Below are 21817 nucleotides of genomic sequence, written 5' to 3'. Positions count from 1 at the left end.
TTTAATATCTTCATCAATGACATAGACAGTGGGATCGAGTGCACCCTCAGCAAGTTTGCAGATGACACCAAGCTGAGTGATGCGGTTGACATGCCAGAGGGATGGGATGCCATCCAGAGGGACCTGGACAAGCTCGAGAAGCGGGCCCATGTGAACCTCATGAGGTTCAACAAGGCCAAGTGCAAGGTCCTGCACCTGGGTCGGGGCAACCCCCGGTCTCAATACAGGCTGGGGGATGAAGGGATTGAGAGCAGTCCTGCCGAGAAGGACTTGGGCAAGGTACTGGTGGATGAAAAGCTGGACATGAGCCAGCAATGTGTGTGCTCGCAGCCCAGAAGGCCAATCGTACCCTGGGCTGCATCAAAAGAAGCATGGCCAGCAGGTCGAGGGAGGTGATTCTGCCCCTCTACTCTGCTCTGCTGAGACCCCACCTGGAGTACTGCGTCCAGCTCTGGAGCCCTCAGCTTAAGAAAGACACGGACCTGTTGGAGCAGGTCCAGAGGAGGGCCACGAAAATGATCAGGGGGATGGTACACCTCTCCTATGAAGAAAGGCTGAGAGAGTTGGGGTTGCTCAGCCTGGAGAAGAGAAGGCTCCGGGGAGACTTGATTGCAGCCTCTCAGTACTTCAAGGGGGCTTATAAAAAAGATGGCGGCAAACTTTTTAGCAGGGCCTGTTGTGACAGGACAAGGGGGAATGGCTTTAAACTAAAGGGGGGGAGATTGAGACTAGATCTAAGGAAGAAATTTTTTACGCTGTGGGTGGTGAAACACTGGCACAGGTTGCCCAGAGAGGTGGTGGATGCCCCATCCCTGGAAACATTCCAGGTCAGGTTGGACGGGGCTCTGAGCAACCTGATCTAGTTGAAGATGTCCCTGCCCACGGCAGGGGGGTTGGACTAGATGACCTTTAGAGGTCCCTTCCAACCCAAACCATTCTATGATTCTATGAAAAAAACCAGAAATGCTCTATTAAATGTAGAGAACAAGACAGTTGTGTTTAAAGGTGTCAGTGAGAAGGTGGTGAGACTCCGTGTGGCAGCGAATTCACTGCTAAGCTGGTGCATGAACAATGTGGTGCCATTGGTTTGGTCTCACAGAGGAGGTTCTTCTCTGAGCCTGACATTCATTCACTCTCCAAAGAGCAACTGGAGGATTTTTCCCTTATTTTTCCAGAAAGTGGCAGATCAATCAGGATTGAACTTGAATGCATGAAACATGTTAAACCACCAAGTTACATGCACTGTATTTGATTTTTCTTAAACTTTGTTTCTTTGTACTTCCTCACCAGCCTTCAAAGTACTCCAAGTACTCTGCTCATGCAATATCTGGTTTCAGGCAAACAGCATGGCAGTTTGCCTGAGCTGAGAAAATATGCTTGAAGTCTGCACTCACAGGCGGCTTCTACATCCTAAGGAAAATGCTTTGTTTTTGTAGCCTGAAAGTATGTCACAAACATGAATAGAATTATACACTCGCTCTCCCTCGCCCTCAATCCTCTTTACCTTAGGAAAAAATTATACACTTCCAATTACAGGGCCAGTTAAAATCAATACAAAGGTGGGAGAAAACGGATCATTTTTCTTATGGAAGTAACTATTTTCATTAATTTTTCATTAGTCCTGCTTTTGTTGTGCCATCCATCACTGGAGGAGCTGGTATGCAGTAGATTACATTTAGGTTATCTTACATGCTTCCAGGATTTAGTAGATATTGCCTGATAAAGCTGCGAGCTTTATGGCTTTAACTTACATCTATCAATAATGCATCAGAAGAGAATTCTTCTGCGGAACAGCTGTCCCTAAGCCAAGCAGCTTTCTCCTGGAATAGCTGCACTGGTTATGGCTGAGACGATAGCACAGCTTTTAAACTGCTCATCTAAAGGCTACAACCGCGAGAAAGAGGAGCAGATGCTTAAGGAGGAAGATAATCTGTGAGGGTTTGAGCCCTTGTTTCCTGCTGTTGTCATTTTCACTTTGGAGCATTTGAAGCCAAGAGCCAGCTGTGCCTTGCCCCATCTCAGCAACCACACCTGAAAAACGTTCCTGCCATCGACCATCCTGGCGTGTCAGGATTTTGTTGTGACCACTATATGAGCGACCAAAGCTCTTTTACAAATTGCACTGGAACTTTTTGTTGCTATTTCCCGCCTCCACCCCCACCCCATAATGCCCGAGTTCTGTGGTAACGAACTGAAACATCATAAACAGAAAATTATAGTCACTACTGAAGAGCTGAGCCAGAGGAAGGAGGTGAAGCCGTCAGTAGACCCTGCTTGAAACATGAAAGGTGAAGGGAATTTTATTTATTTTTCTCTCACTTGGGAAGGAATTAGAAAAAAATCCCAAAGGTATATCAAGCCTAACATGGTTGTAGTGTTACATTTTAAGCTTATTCAGGCATCTCAGGGTCTGAAGTATTTGCTTGAATAGCCTGCAACTCTCAGCTTTAAAAACCACGTGTCATAGCACCTCACCGATTCCAGCCTCTTTCTATACCTCAAGAGGGGTTGTGAAATAGGGTGGCAGCTGAGCATGACTCTTGAAGTGCAGCTTGCCACCCGGGTGGTTGGAAGTCAAGCCTCTTCAGCCTCCCCAGCTGCAAGATGAGCTTATTGCTACCTTCTTCCCTTACAGGTAGAGAGGAGCTTAATTGAAGGTTTGTACAATGCTTTGAAGAGACTAAGCGCTGCATTAGGGCCAAAACTATTACTCTTGAGCTGCCCAGGCACAGCCCCAAGCAGAAGAAAAACAAGCCTCCCGAACTGGAGAAGGCGAGGGAAAGAAATGTTATTTACCTGGTAATAAATGTTTTTAATGTGAGCCACCCAGAGCTGAAGTATTTATTCAGAAACAGCAGCGATTAGTGAAATTACAGCTACAGATCTTCAGAACTAGTGTTCACACTCTGGTTGTTTTGTCTTTTGTTTTTGCATTGAGTGTAATTGCTTGGAGGTTAATCAAATGAAGTATCTACCATCCATTGGTGATCCCCGCTAAGCCCCCTGGTTTGAACTAAAGCCAGAATGAGTGCAGTACATGAGTTTTGGGGACTTCAGCATGTGTAGTTTTTGTTTTAAGTCAATGCCCAAAGCAAGGTGCACACTCAACAGGTCGCTGCCCTGCCCTTTAGACTGCATCCTAACAGCGAGCAGGCAAGGCCAGGCATCCCACGCTACGCACTTTCCTCAGGAAAATTAATAACAACACTGACAAGCCACATAATAGAACAGAAGCTAGAAGACCATTTGGGGCTGTAGATAAGATCATTTATCAGTCCAAACTCCAGAGCACAGAGACAAATCTCCCTCCCTCCATCTCTCCCCTGACCAGCAAGCCAGAGCTGTGCTCCAAGGACCAGGGGATGGGACTCGCTGGGTTGGGCAAGGGCACCAACGCCCCACGCTCCCTGAAGGGCACAAACCCAGCCTGTTCACACCAGTGACAGCCTTTCTGGAGAGAAGAGCTCATGGACCTATAGTTTCAACGGGGCTGAGAGAGAAAAGTCTGATCGAACCATGCTTCCTCTGACCTGCAGTGGAGAATACTGTACTTTGTAGATGCAACATGCAACAGAGACGACGTACAATTGCTGTCGATGCAACAGTACCAACAGCCGATCACCATGCCACGCCTCTTCCCATAATCCCTAAATTACACTAATCTGTAATTCAACTCATAACTTGGGTGTGGGGCAAGTTCACCATGAATACAGAGGACAGAAGATGGGATCTGGCCCATAATATCTGACATCAGCTGAAAAATTATATACTCTTTCTTATTTTAGGTGTATTAAGTCCCTAGTCAACAGACATATGAAAAAAACCCACAGACTCAAGGAAAAGTGGACTTTTCCCCATCTGTCAGAGGACACCTCCATTTCTGGAGCTCACACCCTTGTACAAAGAGAGGATGCTTCAGCAGGTTGGTACTAGGGTTTCCCCCCAGCATGGACGTTAGCATCCTGGTTACCAGCTAGCAGTGCTAGCTCACCTTACAAGGGGATGACTTTTTGTGCTATGTGCCTGCACCTTTTTTTTTGGAAGAGGGATAGGGATACAATTTTAGCAGTTTCAATCTCAAATAGAGGGCCCCAAATGCTGTCAGTTTTGGGGTCTTCAATAACCAGATCAATGAGGTAGCAGCCAAAGCCAACACAGGGACCTGATGCAACGTATTGATTTTTGATGGTGGCGATCCCTCCAGCCCCTCAAGAAATAATAAACCACTCAAACTGAAGTCTGAGAAAAAGCAACTGGTCTACAGGCCCTGAGGATGTCTTGGTTTCATTTCCACTGTAAATAAACCTCAGGCAGTGAGAATGCCTACATACAAATACCAGTTGTCCCTAGAAATAATTCATAATACAGAATTCCACAGTCAAGAAATGACAGATGGAAATAAATGTTTTTATTTCTCTGAAAAACTGACCATTGGTCAATAAAAATTCTTTTCTCACCCCCCAGAATGAAACCCTTCCCCAAAAATGTGAACATTAAAGAAAAACGCACTTGCAAGTCGTTTGGGTGATGGTAAAAACCCTGTAATTAGCATAGCAATCAATTTTTAAAGGTTGCTGCAAAAAATTATGCTCATGAACAAAATGTTTCTCTACAAATTGAAATCAATGCCTGTTTAGCATAAAGAAAAATAATTGAATGGGTGGCTCAACTTTCATCTTTTCAGAGGGTAGTAGGTTGTCCCCATTGGATTTCGTTACGGATACTGTCAGGCATCAAAAAACAATGCCTCACCTATGCCTGCTTGTGCCAATCAAGCACTGAAATGATCAGCTTGCTTCTAGACACGTGGCAATGGAGAGGGAAAACATTCGCTGGGCCAGACTACCTGGCCAATAAGTACCTGGAGATAGAAAAACTTAGCAGCACCTATTTACAAGTAGTACTTCTGGAAAGAGAGATTAACCTAGTGACTAAGTGGGACTTCACTTTCTCCGAAGCAGGGTAAATTAACTCAGTCCTCAATGGAACACTCACAGTTTAAAGGTTCATCCAAGCGTGCCAGGATCCGTACTTACGTTGCGTAGCTGTTTGGTACATTAAGGAGGCAATAGGGGAAGAATTAAACCCTGGGTTGATGGTTATTGCAGAAATCCAGCATTCACGTTACCAAAAAAAAAGGGTGAAGACCCAGTTCCTCTGCCTATGTCTCATTGTGGGAAGGGGTGTTAGGTGGCACCTGCAATCTCTGCATGTCCACAGCAGTTCTCCTGACAGCTGCTTAACCAAGTTGCTGAAGTACAATGTCGGCAGCTACTGTTCACTGCAGCTCTTCCTCTTGTTATTAAATACAGCACCACTGATAGCATGAAATGGAGTCATACTTTTTAATAAAAAATTAGATAAATTTAAACTATTGTACATGTCAAAATTACTAACCTTCAGAAAAGAGCTGACCGTAATCTGGTTGTCCTTGGTTCCCCCCACTCCCCCCTTCCTGGATATATTGCTCATTTGTCTCTTGATCAGTTTTTCTAAAGAACATTTTAAAAACACATGGTTACAAGCCTCAGTTGCGAACAGGACTAATCTCATTTGCTCTCTAAAATCTACATCTAGCTTATATTCCTGCATACATTTTTCATCAGCCATCGCTTTCTTTATTCATGACCTCTTACTCCATGACCGCACCATAATTGCAGTGACATTTACATTCAGGGTCTCGGAGTGATTTTTGGACTCCATCAACAACAAACGTGGGCTCGGTGGGAGGGTGACCAGCCAGTTGGGGATTTGGGAGGAGCACAAAGGTATCCTTGGTGTCATCAAGTCAGACAGGTATGTGCTGAGCAAGCAAAACCGCCAGCTGAGCACAACCTGCCGGCTTCGGAAGCAATGCAACGAAAAGCATTAGTGGCAAAGCTCCTCACCCTCCACACCCAGCCTGTGCAAAGGCTGCGGGCGGCGTGGGTGCTGCCAGCCTTGGGGCAGGCACTGCGGGGCCAATTTCGGGGTCTCTCATGCTCCTGGGCAGGCAGGCTTGGGGTACCTGCTGGCCCAGTGGCAGGGAGCAGGGAAAGGAGCTGCAGCACCCCGGCTCCAGCCTGCACTGGAGCACATGCCCGTATGTAAACATGCTGGCTAGCAGGGCAGGTCTGGATTTGAGAGTACCTTTGGGCTTAACAGGCAGTGTAAACATATCCCCGGGTACACTGCGGAGGCCCCAGAAAGTGAGGCTCCACCTGGAAATGCAGGGAGGGTTTCTGCAGCAAACAGTCTCTGAAACATCACGTCGCCTTGCAGTGGTATCCCCTGTACTCTCAACCCATGGGGACTGGCGTCTTTTTCAACATCACAAATTTCATACCACTTCCAACAGCTTGAAGATCTGTTAAAAATATTTATTTCCCAGGATTTTAGCTTTCTGACTTCTATGCAAACTAACAACCAAATTGTGGGCAGTAAGAGCAAGCATTTGTTTACTTTGTAAGAAGACTACTTGCTGCTAATTGAAAACAAGCATTTTCAATGAGGCAGCTGTTTCAGGACTGTGAATAGACAGATCAGAATCACATTGAAGATCTAATAACCCGCTAATGAACCTTAATTTTTGGAGCCCCCTCCCTCACCCATTTCCACATTTCAATAATTTCAAAACCATTGATATGTGCTGCCAGAGAGTTAAGTATGCCCTCTGACATCTTTTAATAAAAAACAGAAAAATGGTAGCTTTTTTTTTTGAGTTATCAGACTATATTAAAAACCTTGTTACATGTATTTAACAATTTCTTTTTTTTCCTTTTCTTAAATAAATAGCAAAGTGTCACCAAAATGAATGGAACGCCGGCACCATTGCGTCAATAGAAACTTCCATACTAGGATGAATACACAGTCATATTCTGGAATATTGCATAAAAAGATACTTTGGAGGAAAGGTGGTGGTTGCTGGTGCATCTTAGGTGGTGAAAGCATCAACCTGTGAGCAGTCCGTGCAGCGGTATCGTGATGTGGCGCCTTTGCAAAATCTCACCGGCCCAAACCAGGTGGCTGCAGAGGTGGCCTCGGTGAGACCCTGCAAGAGAACAACTCGCAGGACATCTACGCAGGACATCAACTTACCGCCTGCTATCAAGAGCAACACAGCCGATGGCGTAACACGAGGGGCTGACCGTCTCACTCTCTAGGCAGAAGAACACTAGCTTTAAATGAGGGAAATGAACAACATTAAAAACAAACAGGTTGTCTAACACTCAGCAGGGCAAGGGCTTGGAGAGTTGAAGCTGCCAACTCCTTCGTCAAGAGGGAAGGATGCAACTATTCACTGTTACATTGAAGCTTACAGAACCAGGCGTCATTTTTTGACGGGTTTCCCTGGGCTGAGCTGGTGTTATTTTTAAGTCTGACCAACAGCCTCTCTTCAAACCGGGACAAAGCTTAAAAAGGACAGCGCTGAAGGAAGATGAGCAACGTGCGGCACACCAGACAGATCCCGCAACGGCGTCTGCTGCCTTTAACTCGCTCCACCGTGCGCGGGCAGCGCTGCCCACCCGCTGCCTGCCGGAGCGGCCGCCACTCCACGCGCTAGAGTGCAGTGAGCTAAATCCCACCTCTCTGCTTCTGTTGGCTTAAATCAGACCCTCGTTATTTTAAACAGAGTTTATTGTATTTAATACATTATAAAATTTGAAAAAATTGTAGGAAAGCAGCAGATTCAAACCAGAGCATCTCTACCAAATATTAATTATTCTGGCCCCCTTTGAAAAAACACAAAACAAAACAAAAACAACAAAAAACTCATTCAAAAGAAAAGTTAACCTTTCACATCTGTGAGGGCAGACAAAAAGTGTGCGAATTCTGTACAAACTACATTTAAAATTTCAGTCGACTAGCTTTCCAATGCAATGGATGGTCGTCTCCTGAACACCTGCCCATCCACCTCTAAAAAAGACAGACATAAACCTCCATATGCAAATGAAGTTGAGTCAAGGTGTGTACACATTAAAAAGTGGATGGCTGTTTGGCAATGGAAAATGGGTGAAGAGTAGTCTATGTATCCCCCAATGGTAATGGCTTGTACACCGTTAAGTGGGCCCAAGTAAGGCCTAGGACACTTAATGGCCATCAGAGCACCAACCTCAACTACCACTTTTTTGTTGTTGCATTTCCTACCCTTTGACATATACATACATATATATATGTACATACATACATATACATACATATTTTTTCTATATATATGTGTGTGTGTGTTTTCTTTTACACCTTGAGGTTATTATTATTACTACTATTCCAAATGTTCCCATATGAATTCAGGTGTGGTCTCTATATTTGATATAAATGTGTCTTTTATTCAATTTTAGTTCCAGGACTTGTTTGGAGTCCAAACTGCACATGAAACGTCCCCCTTTTTTTTCCTCTCTCTTTTCCTTTTTTTTTTCTTTTTTTTTTTTTTTGCATAAAGAAACATGTCCATTTTAGTCCAGAGGCTCTTGCTTTATTCGAATGACGGAGGGTGCACGAGATGTCCTTCTGAGTTCTCGTCTCAGTACGTATTCACTGAATTGGGAAGAGTCCACCCCACCTCCACATGAGCCAACAATCTCAAACCCTCTTTGCTGTAACCTCTCAAGTACCTGCAAAAAAGAAGAAACAAACACCAATGTGTAAGTAAACAAACAGACTATTTGCTGTCTGAGGACAATAACTGCTGTTTTCAAATGGATCCAGCTAGGAAACAAAAGTGGTTACGCAGATCCGCTAACTGGTTCCCTCAGCTTCGTTATATTGGACTGATTTCTGCTGACTTTGGCCACTGAGCAATAAGAAGAAAAATATATTTTTTTTTTAGTACTGTCAACAAATCCAATATTCTTCCAGCCACAGAAACATGCCTGGAAAGATGCATTCTCTGCTTCACAAAATTTACAATATAAAAGTGTAAATACAGGATTGCACAGCAGATACCGGAGGATGCTGAGCATACACCTCAACTAAATGGTGACAATGTAGGTACTGCAGTCATAATTTCAGAAAAGTTACCATCATATTTTAGAATCATAGAATCATAGAATCGTTTAGGTTGGAAAAGACCTTTAAGATTGTCAAGTCCAACCGTAAACCTAACACTGCCAAGTCCACCACTAAACCATGTCCCTAAGCACCACATCTACACACCTTTTAAATACCTCCAGGGATGGTGACTCAACCACTTCCCTGGGCAGCCTGTTCCAACGCTTGACAACCCTTTCGGTGAAGAAATTTCTCCTAATATCCAGTCTAAACCTCCCCTGGCACAACTTGAGGCCATTTCCTCTTGTTCTATTGCTTGTTCCTTAGGAGAAGAGACTGACACCCACCTCGCTACAACCTCCCTTCAGGTAGTTGTAGAGAGACAGATTTTCTAGAGACTTAAAAACCAACCATGACTACAAAGGTTTGTGGCTACAGTTACCTGTGGTAAAACCTGGGACCTTTTAACTTTAATTATGGCACTAACGAGTTCTACCTATTCACCTTCTTTCCTCCCTTTTCACAACCTGAGTGTTGCTTCCAGTGGGAAATACAATGGCAAAAAAAAGAAAAAAAAAAAACCACAAGGAAAAAAGAAGAGTCAGGCAGGGCTCTCAGAGCGGCCGGGGGGTGTGCCCAACACAGCTCACACAACAAACGATGGTGCAAAGACCTCAGCTCCCAGCACCAGCTCCAGGCTGCTAAGAACATGGTCTCCTTCCACACCACTATTCCACTACTTTATTTTTTTTTTAAATAACCCATGTTCATGCTGGTTTACTGTAACTGCAGGGCTGAGGCATTCTTTCCCTTGTTTATACTCTTTGCTACTTTTATCATCATCTGTATCTGTTCTGCTGCCTAGGCTTCCTTCGCCTCACCTGTGAAGGAGACTCTTCCAGGGCTTCACCAGGGTCGGCTTGTGATGGCCACCAGCCCCAAGGGGGGGCTGATGCTCCTGCACACCACAGGACGTGGGACCCTCTGTCCAGCATGACCAGACCTCACTGGGGTTGTGCTGGGAGCGGGTGCCTACCGAGTCTTTCCCAGCTATTTCACCAATTAGCAAATTGGCTTGCATGTGTGCTGGGACAGCAAGGGCAAGCAGAGCAGCAGAAGGCTGCAGAGGATTGGGGTGGGGGGAGAAGCGAGCTGTGGTTTAAAAACGCTTAAAACAAGACATGCCACATCTTTACATGTATTGCTTCAGGTCGGCAAATGTCTTTCCAAAATACCTGAGCACGGCTAATTGCACAGCAGACAAATCTCAAAAAAGGAGGGGGTGGGAAAAGAGACTCGGAAGCAACCATCAAAACATCTGTGCAATTTTTGTTTACCCTGATCTTTAGCTTTTAACAATATAAGCCAAAATCCCCCAAAAATGTCTCAGTGCAAGCCACTGAGAAATAGAGCAGGAGAACTTAGGTCCTGAGAAAAAATGCGGTGGAAGCAACAGGTCAGGGAGCTAGCCTAGCCCTGGACAAACCATTTGGTCTGTACCTCACTCTCCAGGTCTATTCATAGTCCCTGTCGTGCCTTACATTGTTATTAGGACTGGGAGATGCTTACGTCCCCCAAAAATGGAAGATGCAGCATTATCAACATGGGATCATCATCTCTCTTGAAGCCTGTGCCACTCTGACTCGGGTTTTTCACATCAGTAAATATGCTTGGCAATTCTTATTTGTGTGACAAAAATGTAAGCATCAGAATAAGTGACAAACAGCTAAAGGATACAACTGCTTTGAGAACTATCATATGACATGTGGCTAAATAACCCTCCTTGAAAGTCCTATCCCTTTTCAGATGTAATCTTACATCTAAGGCTGTTCTAAATTTGCATTAGTCACTATGACAAAACAACTCTGATGTTTCAGCATGACAGTAAAGGCCAGTAAGAGACAACTGTCCAAGCGTAACATGGGTTAACCATATCTCAGTAGGTCTAGATAGGTCTATCCAGACTCCTGTGTTAAGTGCTAGCACATATGCAGTGCCTGGCGAGCCTGCAGTGCATACTGCGGCGCTCAGCTCGATTCCTCTGGGGAGAGAGCAGAGCAGAGCTGCTCTATCTGGACAGCAGGACCTGGCAGATGGAAAGACGCCAAGCTCAGCTTGCAAGTCTCTCCTGTGTAAGAACTTGCTGATGAGTCTGCAGCATTTAGGAGGTTTATCTAAACCAAACAGCATCAATAGTGCTAGTGACAACTCCAGACGTGAAGAAATCTTCTCACTCCAAAGTGCTGGCTGTGCAGGATGTGCTAACTAGGTGGAGACAGGTGTGTGAGGTTGTTTGTTTTTAACCAACGAAGGATAAAACAGATGACACTATAACTTATAAGTTTATTATAATTATTCCAGAAGTTACCTGCATTTGTCTCCCAGATTTTTTCTTATCCATTTCATAACAGCTACTGATTTTAGATATTGCTACATAGAATCATAGAATAGTTTGGGTTGGAAAGGGACCTCTAAAGGTCATCTAAGTCCAACCCCCCTGCTGTGGGCAGGGACATCTTCAACTAGATCAGGTTGCTCAGAGCCCCGTCCAACCTGGCCTTCAATGTTTCCAGGGATGGGGCATCCACCACCTCTCTGGGCAACCTCTGCCAGTGCTTCACCACCCTCAGCGTAAAAAATTTCTTCCTTATATCTAGTCTAAATCTACCCTCTTTTAGTTTAAAACCATTACCCCTTGTCCTATTGCAACAGGCCTCTACTATGCCATAAAAAATTAGGAAAAACTGCTGAAAGAGGAGGGTCTTCCCTGACACCGCAGAAATGCATGGGTCCCTATTTGCAATAAGCAGTCGCGCCTTTGTTTTTGTTACCACAGCAAAGACAGGAAGACCGAACATGTTTTCTTCATCCAAAGTAAAAAGTATACGGTGATTTATTCAAGAAGTATTAGAGAGGTCTTTATCAAATGCAAAAGACCCGGGTAACACCGGAAAAAGGACACACTCATTTTTAACCACACCTGTGATAACTTCCCCCCCGCTGTACCCTTCACATTACACGCCTTGCCTGATAGTCTCGTTGAAGGGTCAAAATCCTCCTAGGATGTCACGGTTTGAAATATAGCAGAGGGGGCTGAGGCAAAGTCCCCTCTACGAGGGTAAGACTCAACAGATGCCTTCTCCTGTAGCTGCAGGCTGCTCCCTTCTCCAGAAATACTGGGTCCTGTTTCAGGAGGAAGGAGGAGGAAGAAGGAGGACGCTGGCTGTGTTCTCCCTCTGTGGAAGCGTGGCCCTCCTTTCAGTAGCTAGCCAATGCTACTGTCCCATCGTCTCTTTCTCACATTAATTCCCCTTTCCCCTCACTTCTCACCTGTTACACCCAGAATAAGAGAGCGGGGCTTCACGTTTTTGCTCCTCCGTTCTTCCTATTTAGTTTCAGAGCTCCTGTGGACTCTGGCAAATCGGAACATCTCCGCTACCTTTCTCAGGTGAAGGGACAGCTCCTGATGCCCTCACAACAGGCTCTGTGGGGATGTGGCATCTTCCCTCCCTGGCTTGAGATGTCCCTGTGCCCTCTCATCAAGCCAGAAAACAATTTATAACAAGCAAGGCAAGGGACTGGAAGCAGGCTTGAAAGGTTGCCCTATATTCAAATGTCAAAAAAACGTTTCTCCAAATATGCAATGTCTTTATATTGAGGCAAACATGTATCTCCTACAGCAGGTTTTTAACACTACTGTAGTTTGCTTGCAATGAGATTTGGCGATGACGTGTGCGAATTAAGTCAAGAAAGCAGCCCTGACCCATAGAAGTAAATAACTAGCTGAAAGCCTCCAGCTGATTTTGTTCACCAAAATGCTCCAGCGACAGGGAAGAGGGTCAACCCACTGGTACCTGGCCAGCAGGCTCCCTTCCAAAAAATGCATACGTGACTTCCTACCTGAACTGAGTTGAGGTGACAGTATCCGTTCAGTGGAAATCGGATGACATGCGTCGAGTCGTGATTCCAGCCGGCGTTGACAGAATTACACATCACGTCACCGATTTCTGGAAACACTTCTTCTATCAACGACTTATCGCCACTCAGTGTAATCCTCTCTCCAAGATCTGGGGCAACTCGCACCACCAGGCACTCACACGACTTTGAGAAGCGGCCACTCTCCCGGTCCTGTTTCCACCTTTCCATCTCTCCCAGCATGGGCTGAAGCTGGAAATACTTTGCTTCTTCATATAACAAACTGTAGTCCTGAAAGACACATATATTACTGTGCACAGTTAAGAAAGAGGCATTGCTAATGTGCCGCTTAATGTATACGGTTATTCAGGCTAACGCTGCTCTAGGTCTGGAACCCTTCAGACATAGTTCGTAATTATTGTGTAGGAAGGTGTAATAAAGTAACAGTGCAAGCAAAAAATAACCATCAGCCACTTGAAACAGACTGGGTATAGCAGCACTCGTGAGGGGAGGGGGAGGCTATGCTTGCTCAACTCCCTCCTGCTATGGAATAATCCAGGCAAAAATCCCACTTTTCCCCGTATTTTATCCCCATAGTGATGTCATAGAATAATGACCTCATGGAACAGATGGAACAGAATTCAATCAGGATTCAGAAAATTCATCACTAGGATCCATCGCGTCTTACAGCAATACTAGCAGGCATTGTAACAGGTATAAGAATGTAAATGAGGGAGCCTGCAATGGTTCTTAGTGTAAAATGATTCAGATATTTGCATAATGGATTGCACATATTACTGCATTTTAAAAATTAAGTATTTTTTAATACCTCCCCATTTTGCCAACAGTATTGTTTACTACATCGTTTCAAATGCCAGCACAGAGAGAACGCATTTCTAAGCATAGCCAGTACAGAAGTAATTTAGAACTGATGATCTGGAGTCTGTCTATTGCCATTTTTTAAATTGAAAAAAAAAAAAAAAAAAATCTTGTTTTTCTAGGTTTAAGAGCATAAGAGCATTTGGAAAATACAGAGAAAAGCAATATATGAGAACTAGGGAAGACAGAGGAATAGAATGACAACAAGAGAAGACTGCTAACAGTCAATATGGCCCTGAATTTGAGCTAGAAACCAAATACTCTATGAGAATGGGACACCTAAATCATGCTCAAAATGCTGCTTACATTTAACATGTAACAAAAAAGTCACCTAATCTATATATTTCTAAGAAACAAGTACCACTGTTCACTTTAAGCACCAATCTTTTGGACACCTTAAAGCATAACTGGGAAGGACACCCCTTCGAACATCATGTTGGTTGGGTGAGCTTACCAGGAGTTAAATTTTTAATTTCAGCACAGCTACAGTATATTTATGTGTTTAAAAGGCTCTGCATATATAACTTCTTTATATTGCATGGAATGTGGCTTTTCCTTTTTTCTGCATTTCTGATTACCTTCAGGACGAACGCTGAGAGCAGCACAAAGCCATGCTAAGGCTTCAAAAGAGGGATATGATGCTTATCGGCTACTTCCAAACTCCCACATTATTCAGGTAGGTCTACCCTTGTCACGCACGGGAGCAGTAAGTATGCATCTCTAGCAGATGATTCAAAGGCTGCCGTAATATGGCTCTTGAACTCAACTTCACATCTATTATGCCCCAAACACCTGAAAATCTGTCTCAGGTGCGAGGGATTAAAGACTGCACACCAGCGTGAACTGCTCTAACCCTTCCCCATCACCTCTCCTGGTCAATCTGAATTGCTGTATTTCCTACGGTGAACTAATGGTGCAGCCAGCTACGCTGACATACATTCGTTAAGTAACGATAAGGATCTGTTCTGATGGCAACCGCGGTCTCCAGCACTCTCTTCGCTGACACCACATATACGCCCACATACCTACAAGCGGATAAACACAGAACATCACATGGAGTCTGAAACCCTACCTCTGTAGGCTAATATCTAACATGGTGAACTACCACAAATTTAATTTGTTATTAAAAAGAAAAAAAGCAGGCTCTTTAATAACATTTAAATAATGAACGTGGAACTGTTCAGCCCTGACTTCTCTAAAACTCCAAAATTAAACTTGCAGTATGCGTTCAAGAGTCTGAAGGAGAAAATATTCTATGACTTAACGCTCAAATATTACCACGTGTGCAGTTTATTTTGTCAGTACTGTGATTCCCACACCATTCTCTGCATTTCAGTGTGGGAGTGGAAGCTGGAGCTGCTGCAATCAGAGGGGAAGCATAAAAGCAGATGAGAGGACAAATAATCAGCAAAGCTCACGAGCAGTCAGTTCCAGATTGTAACGTCCTTTCTGTCTCCATCAGCATCCTACGATATTTATTTCCCCTAGGTCAAACACGGCAAGGTTGCTCCATTATGCTATAGCCAGGAGGGGAAAATTTAAGATTGATGCCACTCTAGGAAAGGCTGACAGATGCCACTTTAGCAACCCCACACTTACTTCTGCCACGTACCTGAAATCAAACACCATACCCTAAAAGTCTGCCCCCCCCACCCCCGTCTAGGGCTCTGTTTTGACTACATGCCAGATACTTGCTTTACCAAGGCACATGCAAAACACCCAAGTCCCTTGAAATCTCACCTTGAAATCATCAGGAATGAGGAGTTTCGATGTCCTTAAAAAATTCAAGATATATCTGAACATCTGCCCATCTCTGTCGATGAAATAATGCTGCTTGAGACTGTCGAGGACAATGGGCTCCGTGCCATCGAAAAGCCGGCCGATTCTGGAGAGGAAACAAGAGGCGAGCGGCAGGGTCAGACCAAGCTCGGCTCAGCAGCCGCTCAAACGGCCTGACGCTGCAAAACCTCCTTGCACCGACTTCACCGAAGCAGCTCTGCCGCTCCACTTCATAAGAAAAGGGTTGGTTTCAAACCACAATTTAAGCTGGTGTTTTCCAGTGCGGCCTCAGAAACTTAAGTAGCACAGGTCTGCTGGGGAGGTGGAGGGGGAAGCAGCTGGGGCAGGAGCCTCTCGCACCAGCCTTGCTGCCCAAATCATGTCTCATGATACGACACCCCTTCAATGATTTTGGACATCTCTCCCCATCAGCAGACCCCATCCCCCTAGATGCACCAACCCCCTTGCCTGACTTCATTCTGCTTTCCAGGGGACTGCACCGTGAACCTGATTTAGTTTGGAAATTGCACTTGGGAAATGGGGTTTTTTGGTTGTTTGCTTGGGTTTTGTTTGTTTTTAAACCCAGTTCATTTTTTTGGATGCCATTTACTGCAACCAACACTTGGACAGGCACAACTGAGGGGGCAGCACACTGTGGGAATAAGAAGCTGGGGATACAAAGGCTATTTAGGTTTCAATGTGAGGTAACGATTTCACAGTAAAAATTAACTGTTTGTGGCAGGTATCAATTAGCACATACTAAAATAATCAGGAAAAAATGCTCAGTTTTGACAGAGACCACCCAACAACCACCAGAACCACACAGCCACCTAGAGAACCTCCGTCTGCCAACAGTTCTTGCAACATCAACCGCCGGGCACACACATGTTTTCTAGACGTGTGCCCCACAAACCTGCTTTTGTTAGAGCAGCAGGAAGGGCTGAAAACTCCGAAGAAAAACCCCGCCAGAGTAACACGAAATACATGTTGTGTTTCTGCATTTGCAAAATGCTCCTGAGTCACCTGCAGTTTCCCAATGAAATCAGCAGGAGTAACTAGTAGGTTTGATTTTGTGCGCCTGTTTATACATCTGCACGTGCAATGTGGAAGTACTTTTTTGATTCTTTCCAACACCAGAACTGTAAACAAAATGGTCTCAAAATAGCTTCCTTGCGATACATCACACGGACACGCTGCGTGAAATACTACCGACAATTTGGGATGCGATTTCAGGGCCTTGTCATAACCTGTTACATTCTGAAATACTCTGCAGATTCTGCATTTTCATTATTTTAATGAAAAGGCTCATTCGTATGTAGTTTTTGTCCCAATATAACCAATCTGTTTTGGGAAGCAGCACAGCAAAATCTCTGCAGGTTACTAAAGAGCATACAATAGCATCACCATACATCAGTATGGAGCTAGGGGACTAACAGGCACTTTTGTTCCCTGATCACGCTCAGTTTGTGGCATAGGTAAGGTACAACTCTGTCTTCTCACGAAAAGCATACAGCAAGCAAAACGAACAGTCATGGCATACTATTTTTGTTATAAAAGAAGTGAAGAAACAACCATTCCCCACCACCGGTAGAAAAAAAAAAAAGCCAAAAACTCAGAGGTGATCGGCCCTCCTGGCTGCACAAAGCGTCCCAGGCCAAGAGACACCCCATCCATCAGCCAGCAGAAGGGGATCTCCAGGAAAGGTTCAAGAGGCAAAAGACAGAAGTGGTTCCCAAAGAGGGGGAGACGGCAGGGCTTGCAGCTGGGTCTTGGGGAACTGCAGATGGACGGGGGCTCCAGGTGACCACATGACACTTCACACCCACAGCCATACACCCTCCCTTTGAAAATGGCACAGCCAACCCAAACGGAGTTTGAAGTGATGCCTGTACCCGCAGCAGGAACCTTGGTAGTACACCCGGTAATAAGTTGTGAACAGAATACAAGTCTCACATATTCTTTCTCACCAGCTGGGAGAGATGAAGACTAGGAAAGAAATAAAACCCCATTAACCTCAACTGGCCATTTACAATTCTGTAGGAAATGCCTGAATCAATTCAAGTCACATGAAATCTGTAACATATTTTGCAGAATGATCAGGTACAAAGTATTTTTTTCAAAGTCATCCCTTAGAACAATTCAAGCTTTCTTCCTCAGATACTTGTTACTGCCTGCCCTGATGCTCAAAATTTAAGCTGTGACAGGCCTTATAATACAGGTTCCTTTCACTAGGTGGATGAGCAACATTTATGCCTAATATGGATGCTCTTGGCATTTAGAATTAATTTTCCCCTATACTCAAGCAAGTTGTCTTGGAATCTAGCATGGAATCCACACACAAAACATATATATTTGGCCAAGTCAGTCATTACTGAAATGTATAATGGTAATTGGTTTCTGCAGCATTTTCCCAGTTCTAAATTACTACTATAATTACATATCTACTGCGTTCAGCTCTGGGGCCCCCAACATAAGGAGGACATGGAGCTGTTGGAGCGGGTGCAGAGGAGGGCCACAAAGATGATCAGAGGGCTGGAGCACCTCTCCTATGAAGAAAGGCTGAGAGAGTTGGGGTTGTTCAGCCTGGAGAAGAGAAGGCTCTGGGGAGACCTCATAGCAGCCTTCCAGTACCTGAAGGGGGCCCACAAGAAAGCTGGAGAGGGACTTTTTACAAGGGCATGTAGTGATAGGACAAGGGGTAATGGCTTTAAACTGAAAGAGGGTAGATTTAGATTAGATATAAGGAAAAGATTCTTCACTATGAGGGCGGTGAGGCACTGGAACAGCCCAGAGAAGTTGTGGTTGCCCCATCCCTGGAAATGTTCAAGGCCAGGTTGGACGGGGCTTTGAGCAACCTGGTCTAGTGGAAGGCGTCCCTGCCCATGGTAGGGAGGTTGGAACTAGATGATCTTTAAGGTCCCTTCCAACCCAAACCATTCTATGATTTTATGATTTTAAACCTCTAGGCTTTTTGTCTTCATTTTATTAACTGTTTAGGAGAAGAACAAGATAGTACCAGAGGATGGAGCCTTCTGACAAAACCATAATGCTGACAAGAGTGCACAATCATCAGGAGTGCTACCTGGGACCTGAAAGCCGTTGGGTCTGGGCTGGAAGAATTAACAGAAAGTGCTACCTTAGTGCACTGCTGCTTTGCAGCAGCAGAAAAACCCAAGGAATTGCAAAGTCCCAATTCCCCTCCCATTCCCCCCCCAGGATCACTTTGCAATACACAACTGCACTTTCACATGTTAAAATAGCTTTGGAAGGGTAGACTCCCAGCAGAGAGACTTCTGTAAACAAAATTAAAGCCTTTTTCCTTTTCAGATGGAAAAATGTAAATTCCAAGCTTCCTATATGTGGCCTCCAGGGAAAGACTTGAGATAATATGGGACCCAAATCTGGTGGCATGGTCCTTCTAAGCTGCATTTGCTACACCCATCAGGAGAGGAGATGGGGCTATGCCAGGATTTGGGGAACCACTACCGCCTTCACCCTCCAGCCTCCCCCTGTACTCTTGGCTTCCTGGAAGCACAGTGGCAAGTTCTCTGCTGTGCCTCGCTTGGCAACTTTTCTATACAATAATATTTGAGTAACTCTCCTCCCTGTCACCCATAGCTCCGCTGTTACTCCTGCTCGGTCTGACACTGCAATTATCAATGCTTAAGAGACATCAATCCGCTGGCACGAGAAGGGATTGTTAAGTCATGTTTATTATAATTTCACTTCCCAAGAAAACCTGAAAGATGTTTTTCCCCATCTCCTTCTTGACAACGTTGGCCGATGATTGGCAAAGATAATTTTTTTTTAAAAATGACAAATATGTAACAGCTGAATGGATTGCCAAACAGGAAAGTGCGTTGAAGGAGGCTTGCAAAATAAGCTGATAATTATATGCAGAATTAGCTAAATATCAAGGGTAAAGGATAAAAAAACCGTAGTCCATTTACAAGAAAATGTAGTTTTAATTAAATATTTCAGAAGTAACAGGCTGGAATTTTCTGTATATCAGGAAAATTAATGTCCCATGGGTTGAAAGTGCGACCTCCAATGGGTAATAATTAATGTCTGTGGCTTTAAGTATCATATTCCACTGTCAGAAATCAAACGCTTCAAGGGTTGAAAACATAACCAGTGGAAAACTCTGCTTCCATCAGAGAATTTGGTTTTACTTCAAGGACACAAAACAGGTACAGCCACAAGCCTGGTTTTAGTGGGGAGAAAACAACAGGACATGGAAGAGATCAGTGTTTTAATTCCGTAAAATACTACAGAGATGGACCCTTCTCCCCACAGACCAGCACTCCTGTAACAGCGTTTCTAGACCAAAGAGCTAGCACGGGAAGATGACATTGCTTACAGGATTTCTCAAATTCTTCAGAAAGAAGTCCTGTTTGTCAAGTATAAAAATATACTCAGTCTGCAGCAAAACTGTATACATAGTGTAAGTGTTTATAACCTTGCTCTCTCAGTGTATAAATATTTATATATATTATTATACACATAAAGAGAAAGACTTCCCTTTAGTATATTCTGCCTCAGTTGAGAATTTGGGAAAGCAGCAATAATTAGGAACAAGATGGCAAATATTAATTAAACAAGTCAAATATTGCACATCTTTCTTAACACTAAGAAAAATGACACAGTTCTGCAGATTGTTTTAGTGGCTTCAGTAGACAGAGCTAAAGTTAGTCACTTTTGTAATCAAAGGGATACAAGGAACATGGAAAAGATGCAAGCTTTGATGTCTGCAAGCATGCAGAATATTGCATTACTTTCAATCTAAGGTAGAAATAAACCCTTCTTTTCTCAGAGAAAACAGAGATTCCTTATTATTTAATATATTCAGCATATTATTTTTCATACTGTTGTCATTATCAGAGGACACTACTAACTCAAAACTAACTGAAAATCTTTTGCAATAAACCATTTTCAAGAGTTCTAAGCTGTCAGCTTTCCCTGCTCTCTGTGTCTTTCGCAGAACAACATCAAAGGGAGAAAAACTCCCGGTGTGAAGCCCTTTTAATAACCCGGCAGAGGGAACCGTGCAGCAGCAGGAGCATCGGCAATGCCCTGGCACCCGCAATCCCGCGCTAACGGCAGGGCAAGTAACTGCCTGGGACTCCACCGAGGCTGGATATTCAGCGGCTGGCAAGGGGCAAAGTACTCATGAAAACACATCTCCCTCCCTCCAATAATGAATGACATGGCAAAGAAAAAGTGTTTCAGTTGAAATCTTACTCACCTGGTCGGAGCCACTGTGGCAAAGTGAGTAGGGGTTTGGCCCTTAAAAGGATAAGTGAATGCAAGTTTTATTATCACATCATTATATTTATGTGGCTAATGGGAATGCTTATTTAACACTCTGGGGTGTGCGGAGAGTGAGCTGGAATAGGCTTTTACTTTTTTTTCTCTGAGACTTTTTAGTCCACGTTGTCCTTATTAATTTCTTTTCATTTTCTTTTACTGAGTGCTCAAAGGCAATTTGCATAAGAGCCCATTATAAATTAGATCTATTAAATGGTATGCTCATCTCATGGCTATTTAATTTTACTTCCTCGTATGTCTAAATTACATAATTTTGCACTGTCCCCTAGAAGCTAGTACATTTGAAGAGGTATCCACACCAGGGACAAATGCTGTCCTACCCAAATAAAGAACGATGAGGTTTCTATTCTTTTTTCAGAGGACCATTATGACGGTAACAACCTGCTCTTCTTTTTTTAATACCTCACATCATTTGGATCCACAGTAACCAAATACCTAGCAATCTTTATAACTCTGCATAACAAAAGTTGGCTCATAAACATGATATAACAGAATACGTTTGCAATTTTCAGGAACATATATTATGAAAACCACATTTTAACCAAATACCCTGTTGTAATCTCTTGCTCTCAGTGCTATTATAATTTGTTCTTATCTCATCCTCCTTACATTTAATTTAAGGTTTCATGTCCATGAGTCTCAGGAATTCCTTGGCACAGACAGTTCCTACATTATCAGAAGAGGCATGAATACAATGATTATAAAGCAAAGGTAACAGGGGAAAAATGTATTAAAACCTAAAATCTCATTAAACCTTCTATAGAAAAGGTATTTATATAGAGGCCAAAATGACAGAGCAAGAAGGATGTACGGGAGAAGGTATTAAAACACCAGTTCTTATGAGATTTAAAAGAAAATGTTACATGGCATTTTAAAGAACAGATAAATCCCAGATACCAAGTAGAAGGATGTCAAACCTTTGTGGAAATATTTGCTAAAGATTAAAGAA

The 21817-nt window shown here is 43.8% G+C and overlaps 1 protein-coding gene across 2 annotated transcripts in view; it reads right to left on the bottom strand.

The window, feature by feature from the left end:
* Positions 1 to 7599: 7599 nt before the first annotated feature.
* The window catches only part of KCTD1 (potassium channel tetramerization domain containing 1), a 71769-nt gene continuing 57551 nt past the window's right edge, over positions 7600 to 21817 (bottom strand). For both annotated transcript variants that reach the window (XM_076329809.1, XM_076329808.1), the window contains exons 3-5: positions 15502 to 15646; positions 12868 to 13173; positions 7600 to 8591 (exon numbers count right to left, since the gene is read on the bottom strand). In XM_076329809.1, coding sequence (XP_076185924.1) covers positions 8433 to 8591; positions 12868 to 13173; positions 15502 to 15646 — 610 coding nt within the window. In that variant the 3' untranslated portion in view covers positions 7600 to 8432. The remainder of the gene's footprint in view (positions 8592 to 12867; positions 13174 to 15501; positions 15647 to 21817) is intronic.

Source organism: Aptenodytes patagonicus, chromosome 2 (assembly GCF_965638725.1).
Source record: "Aptenodytes patagonicus chromosome 2, bAptPat1.pri.cur, whole genome shotgun sequence".
NCBI lineage: Eukaryota > Metazoa > Chordata > Aves > Sphenisciformes > Spheniscidae > Aptenodytes > Aptenodytes patagonicus.
Note: the sequence above shows the minus strand (reverse complement) of the source record. Positions and strands in the feature narration are given on the sequence as shown.